Here is a 6,795-nt window from a genome sequence, read left to right on the forward strand (position 1 = left end):
CGCGTACGGCAACGGTTCGCACATCGCCCAACCGTACAGATTGTTCATGTCAAAGTACATGAGATACGTCGACGGTTGCGAAGAGTCGTGCGATCGCATATATTTGTTGTTGCCTCGCGCGTACCTGTTGGAGCATTGACTCAGACCGCCGCGGATACCGCGCTCCACGAACATTACCATGTCAATATCGGTGAGCAATTCGAATCGCACCCCCGTGTACTTCAGCATCGCGTCCCACGTGTATCCCGGTAGGGTGTAGTAATGCGCGGGATCCAGTCCGTAAGTGTCGATACAGGTGTCGCGAAAATTTTCGAAGATATCCGCTAGGAGAAGCACGTCCGTTTTGAGATACAGATCGCTGTACTCGCCGAGATTTCTCACGCAAAAACAACCCCAGACGTTCCGCGCGTGCTCGTAATCGCTCTCGCTCGCGGTCTCGCCGGTCAACGAACTGTAAAAGTCCTTGCGCGGCGGTAATTCCGTCACCAGCAACTTATCGAAGCCGTCGACGTACTCGTACGGAAATACACCTTTACGCGTGAGCAGGTCGAAATCGCTTTCGCTTAGTTCTGAAAATTCCAAACGCATGATTTTTAGCTTGTCCTTATTGAGATACGACGCTAATTTCTCGAGACTGGTGCTGAGAAATTTAAACGAATCCACGAATCGCAATTTCGCGCAGTTTCCCCAGTTAACGCCTTCCCTTACATACTTCGTGAACGATATGTACAACTCTTTGGTGAGCGGTAATAAATCGATTCTACCCTCGAAGCTGTTGGCGATATCTTTGATAATAAAGTGGGCATCGTAACCGGACAGATTGTGAAAGAACACAGGAATAACGTACGAGTCTCTATAATTTAGGTTGCAACGCGGATGCGCGGGACCTCTGTAACGTCCGGTCAAGTGGCAGTGATCGCGCACGCGTTGACCGTCCTCCGATTTGAACGGTCTCTCGCATATGTGGCAGCTCGTCGCGCTCCAAAAATTTCGTGTCTCGTCCAACGTGAGCTCCGCCATGGTCACGTTCGTCATGAGTATCTCCTTCGCGCGATGCGCGATAACGTTGAGCTCGTTGACGAACCACGACACGCAGTCCTCGCCGCGACGAAATCTGTACCCGGGTCCAATCTCGTCGTACGGGCTGCACAGGTAGTATCCCACGCTAAACGCTCTGTGATGCTGATATGTGTATCTCTTGACGTTATCGTTGTCTATCTTTTCTTTCTCCAACACGCATTCCAGATCGGCGTAGACCACGAAAGGAAGTCGTTCTTTTCTACTGTGATCGCGAAAAAACAACCATTTGTCATCGTCGTTCGGAAGAACGATGGCGCAGTCGTTCATCTTTCCGCAGTCGACGCTGTGAGCGGACAATTTCTCTCTCGATTGAAAGTAGTGTAAGCATCTGAAAATAAAATATGTATGATTTTTTTATTCCACATACATCGCACTCTTTTTTTTTTTATACCTACCGATCGCATATGTACTTCATGTTCTTGCTCCTGTTTAACTGAGACCCCAACAATCGCGACAGATTCTTTATACACGCGAAATGACCGCCGTTCGAGTTGTTTCGCGAATCTGACAGATACAACAGATTGACATGTCTGTCCTTCTTATCGTTGGTCAGCTGTAAAGGAACGATCTCGTCGTTCCGTCTCTTCCGCCAAGTGGTGAAAACGTTGACGGATATGTCGTTGAGTCGTTTGAACCTCGAAATTTGCCTCAGAGTCATAGGAAACTCGATCCCTTCCAAATTCAGCACCGTCGCGTAATAGGGATACGACCCGCATCGATCCACGTTCCGCAGAGCGGGATACAAAGCGGAGATTACCGCCCACGCGAAACACGCGTTGTCGTATGAATGCACGTTGATCACCGCTTTCTTTACCTTTATCCATTGCGGTATTTCAAACCAACATCCGGCGTGCATGGGATTGCACTTGTTCACGTTCACGATCAGGTTCAATATACGCGACAATGCCCAGCCACTGTCGCGTTCCTGAAACTCATCCAGACCCGCCAGAGTGGCATCGATTACGTATCTGTCGTACCATTCTCGCAAATCAGCCGTAGGAAAGAGCTGACGATTTCCCGTGGCGACGCTTTTCACGTCGGTTTTAACCCCCGCGACAAACTCGCCATTGAAAACTGTGTTGACCTTCAGGCACGCTTGTCTCTCGTGATTGACGCGCACTTGTTCGAGCACCGTGCGCCTCGCGTCCTCGAGAAATAATCGAGGATCAACGTGATTCGAGTTTATAACCGCACCGGTCAGTACGCGATTTTCGAAAGCCGTCTCTATCTCCGTCCACAAAAATCCTCTGCTCGGTTCGCCGTGACCGGCGCCCACCTGCGCGAAACGTTGACGCAGAGCGTTTCTCGTTCCTTCCAATCGCGCCACTCGAACGATAAGAGAGTTCAACGTTCCGGTGTACGTCGGGCGGGTTTTTTCTCGGCATCTCTCTCGCAGAGACGCGAGACGCTCTTCGCACCGTCGTTCCCACTCGCGATACGCGTCCGACGAGTCGAGGCCCGTGGCGAATTCGATGAGATCGCGATCCTCCTCCGACATTTTTTTTTTTATATTTAATCGTCACACACTTCAAACTGACAATCTAATTGCGCGAGGATTAGCGTTCTCTCGCGCTTCGCGCTTATACAGTGCCCGCGAGAACGGTACGCTCGCGTTATTTCCCCCGTTCGAAACTCTCGCTCCCGGCCCCCGTTATCTCATTCCCGTTCGCGTTCTCTTTCCCTCGCGCGTTCTCGCTCGCAGTCTCTCTCGCGCCCCCCGTCCCGTCGCGATCGACCTTCCGACTCGCTCAACCTCGCGCTGACCGCCTCTCCTCCCTCGAAAAGTATCTCGCTTTCCGCGCCCGAATGTAATCAAGCTAAAACCTTTTGGTTTAAACAAATTCAAGCCGATCTGTTTTCGAGCGAAATCAACACGTTGTCACGAAATCAAAACTTATCGACTAAAAGCTCAATCTCTCTCTTTGACCGTTTTTAGATCAAGACAGAGTTCTACGCGTGGGTGGGCGCCTCGGCAACGCTCCCTTACCATTTCCCGTACGCCATCCTATCTTATTATCTTCGCATCCCCTTGTCAAGCTCCTCGTAAATCAAGCTCACTTACGAGCCTTGCACGCGGGACCTCAGCTCACCTTGAATATTCTCCGTCGCGACTTCTGGATCATTCGCGCGCGCAACATAGTCAAAGCGGTTATACATAATTGCGTTACATGCACGCGCGAGCGAGCGGCAGTTCCTACTCAAATCATGGGCAATCTGCCCGAGCCACGTGTAACCTCGACAATTCGCAGTTTTCTGCATTGCGGTGTGGATTATGCGGGACCAGTTCTTATTCGCGCTTCCTCCGGTCGCGGTATTACATCCCGCAAGGCGTACATAGCCTTATTTGTGTGTCTCGCGACAAAGGCCATCCACCTAGAGTTGGTTGGAGATTACTCTACTCCCGCGTTTCTAAACGCTTATTCCCGGTTCTGCGCTCGTCGCGGTCTTCCGCAATGTATGTATTCCGATAACGGAACTACCTTCGTCGGGGCAGACCGAGAAATGCATCGAGCGTACAAATCCGCCGTTCAAGACCCAAATTTTCTAAATTTAACCGCGTCAGATAACATTACGTGGAATTTCCTCCCTCCTTCAGCCCCGCATTTCGGCGGGCTATGGGAAGCGGGCGTGCGGAGTGTCAAAACTCATTTGCGTCGCGTCTTAGGGACTCACACTTTAACCTTCGAAGAATTCTCGACCTTATTGTGTAGAATCGAAGCGTGTCTGAATTCTCGACCGATCGCTCCTCTCGCCGACACCCTCGAGGACTACGAATGTCTCACCCCCGGTCATTTTTTGGTCGGATCCGCTCTCACGGTCAACCCGGAACCATCTTTGCTCGATCTAAACGAGAATCGTTTGTCGCGATGGCAATTAGTCCGACACATTACCGAAAAATTCTGGAAAATGTGGAGTAACGACTACGTGAACACTCTACAACAACGAGCAAAATGGCGAACGGTCAAACCGCCGATCAGTCTCGGACAACTCGTCCTCTTGCGCAATCCCACGTTGCCCCCGTGCAAATGGGAGCTCGGCCGCATAACGCAATGCCATCCCGGGCCCGACGGTTTCACGCGCGTAGTGACCGTGAAAACGGCCACTTCCGAATACCAAAGGCCAATCGTAAAACTATGCGTTTTACCGGTCAACAGCGAGGCGACGAGCAATTAATCATACTTCTTGCGTCAATGCGAGACGCGCGCTAGATCTAAGTATTATATTCTAAGCTAGTTTAAGCAATTCGTCTATGTTATTCCACGGCGGGCGGCGTTGCCCTTTTAATTTTCTGTATGTCTTTGTAAACTTCTCGCGCTGATGTTTTGTGTTTTTCTATTATCACGCATTATTTCGAAACTATCGTTCCGAGGCGGGCGGTATGTTCGAGATTCGTTGAACTTTTCTACGCGAAACATCGGCTCGAAACCATTATTATATTTAACATCGAGAAATACCGATGTTTATGTTGTTCGAGCTCTGTCGAACTTGTGCGAAATACGTTCCCCGCGATCCCCGCGCCCTCGAGGCCCATCGATCGCGATCACGCGTTACGAGAGTGCTCCCTTAGTTGTCGAAGCACGGAAACGGCTGTTTTGACGCGTGATGTGACCATACGGACGAATAGCGATTCAGCTCTCATCGCGCGTTCGTTCCTGAAAAACAAACCTCTTGAGTAAACGGCGAATTCGCTCGCCGGACAGTCAGTCGTTGCTGAGGATTCCTAGCCTCAAGTCGTGGGCCAGACCTCATAGCCAAAAGTCGTCGCGTATCAATCCTCGTCTAAAGACAGCACGGCTCTCTCCCTCTTAAATCGCTGCTTGAATCGCTACTCGCTCGTTTCGTCTTAAAGTGCGGATCAAAGTTATTTATAATTTAAGTGTGCTACTTGGCGAGGGGTCCGAAAACTTTCGGTCGTGCTCCGCTCGCGATCGTTCTTCTGCCGCGCGCTCAAGATTTCTGTTCGACGCGTACAAGATCTCCGCTACGCGAAAGGCTTCGATGTGAGAAGCTGAGACAAGATTTCCGTTCGCGATATCTGGCAGAAAAGTACGAACGACTCAGAAAATTTCCAAATCCGCGGCGCACGATCCGTTGTTCCCCCTCGCGTCTTTTCCTTTCTTGAAATAAAGACTATATATTTCTATGTGCAATCTGTGTTACGAGTGCTTTAGTCCTCATTCCTCCCGCGAATTTACGACTCGCGTTATCCACGCATCTCGCTCAACTCTGAGTGGAATCCAGATTCAGGGCGACCGTCGTAAAGCGACGCCCGAACAGAGTTGAAAGGTCGTTTTTAGGGACGCCAACCCTTTACAAAATCATCTTACATTTACTCACTTTCTGCCGCCTAAATATATATATATATTGCTTATAGATAAGTTACAAAATTGATATTAACTCTCGATTGCGCTCTAGAATCCTCGCAGATATTTTTTCTACGATCTTAAAAAATGCAAGTTTGCATTTCAGCCACTAGTCTACAACTACTACTACATCATAGCGCCGTATTCAGTCGACGTCGACGATCTCATCCTTGTTATCACCACTTGTAGAAGCGTCCGAATCATTTGTCCGAATCCTTGGATTAGCTCCAGGAATTTTAATTTCTGCTATTTTATCACAAATTATTTGTGCTTCCATTTCCATTTTATGAATTTCAATTAGTGTTTTATCAAATATACCTTTTTGTAGTTCACCGATGAAATTTATACATCTGTGTCTGATAAACAAAAAAAAACATTAATCGCGACCGTCTGTTTGCGAGTGAAAAAAAAAAATAATTGTACTTACACATATCGGAATAAGTCCTCTTTGTCTTCCATGTTGTATTGTAATTTAATACATTTGGGCGTAATTTTACGCATGTGTTTGACCACAGCGTACACTTTCGCAGCGCTTTTCTTCATAGATGTTGCAGTAGTAGCTAGATTTTCAACGTCTTTAACTAACATGTCGCTGGCTTCCACTAACAGTTTTAAGTCCTCCATTGCAAAAACGACTTTAACGGTAGCTCATAAATTGAGACTCCTTATATACATATTAAAGAGATAATTTTTACGGTAAAAGTGTGAAAATAGATTTTATCTTCGAACGTAAGTTCCTGTTTTCCCTACATTATCACATGAAATTTTAATATATAAAGATCGTAAATTCCTGTTTTTCCTACATTATCACATGAAATTTTAATATATATATATAAAGATAAAGCATCTAATTTCACATATAAGTATATATATGTGGGAACCGGGAATTTTCCGTGGTTGACAGCGCCGAGAGACCGGACATTCGAGCCTCGACGGTGGCGTCTAAACACGCACGCCTTATCGCGAACGGCGACCGACAGACACGGCGAGGGGGGGCTTTAAGAAGCGAGCTTTGAGTAGAGAGGAGAGGAGAGAGTTAGTCGAGAAGGAGAATCTTCCGTGAACGGTCAAGCCATTGCGCTTTTATCTGTATCGAATAAAGTCTCTTTTACCAGTGAACTTCGTATCCTGATTTCGGATCCTACAAACTTGGGGGCTCGTCCGGGATCACGAGTCGGAACCGCGACGGAAATAGTGTTGCGGACTGAATTTTCTGGTGCGAGAGAAGTGACCGTCATTGCACGGGAGACGACACGACGAACCGAGTCCATAAGGCGGGACAACGTTGTCTGAGTGACGACGCGGTAAAACTATATTCTGCGAGGTGGCAGATACGGTGAGGTGCGATTAC

General features: G+C 48.2%; 1 protein-coding gene across 3 annotated transcripts; it reads right to left on the reverse strand.

The window, feature by feature from the left end:
• Window positions 1-5,396: 5,396 nt before the first annotated feature.
• Window positions 5,397-6,030, reverse strand: LOC112468574. Of its 3 annotated transcripts, none has more exons than XM_025037807.1 (3): window positions 5,872-6,030; window positions 5,763-5,800; window positions 5,397-5,687 (listed from the first exon to the last, which is right to left on the reverse strand). In XM_025037807.1, the coding sequence occupies exons 1-3, from the start codon at window positions 5,985-5,987 to the stop codon at window positions 5,590-5,592; spliced, it is 252 nt and encodes an 83-aa protein (XP_024893575.1). In that variant the 5' UTR covers window positions 5,988-6,030; the 3' UTR covers window positions 5,397-5,589. The 3 variants fall into 3 exon arrangements, with proteins under 3 accessions (XP_024893575.1, XP_024893574.1, XP_024893573.1); XM_025037806.1 differs by having other exon boundaries at window positions 5,397-5,690; XM_025037805.1 differs by having other exon boundaries at window positions 5,397-5,800.
• Between the last annotated feature and the right edge of the window lie 765 nt (window positions 6,031-6,795).

Source organism: Temnothorax curvispinosus, unplaced genomic scaffold (genome assembly GCF_003070985.1).
Source record: "Temnothorax curvispinosus isolate PA1 unplaced genomic scaffold, ASM307098v1 QBEX01018643.1, whole genome shotgun sequence".
NCBI classification, from domain to species: domain Eukaryota; kingdom Metazoa; phylum Arthropoda; class Insecta; order Hymenoptera; family Formicidae; genus Temnothorax; species Temnothorax curvispinosus.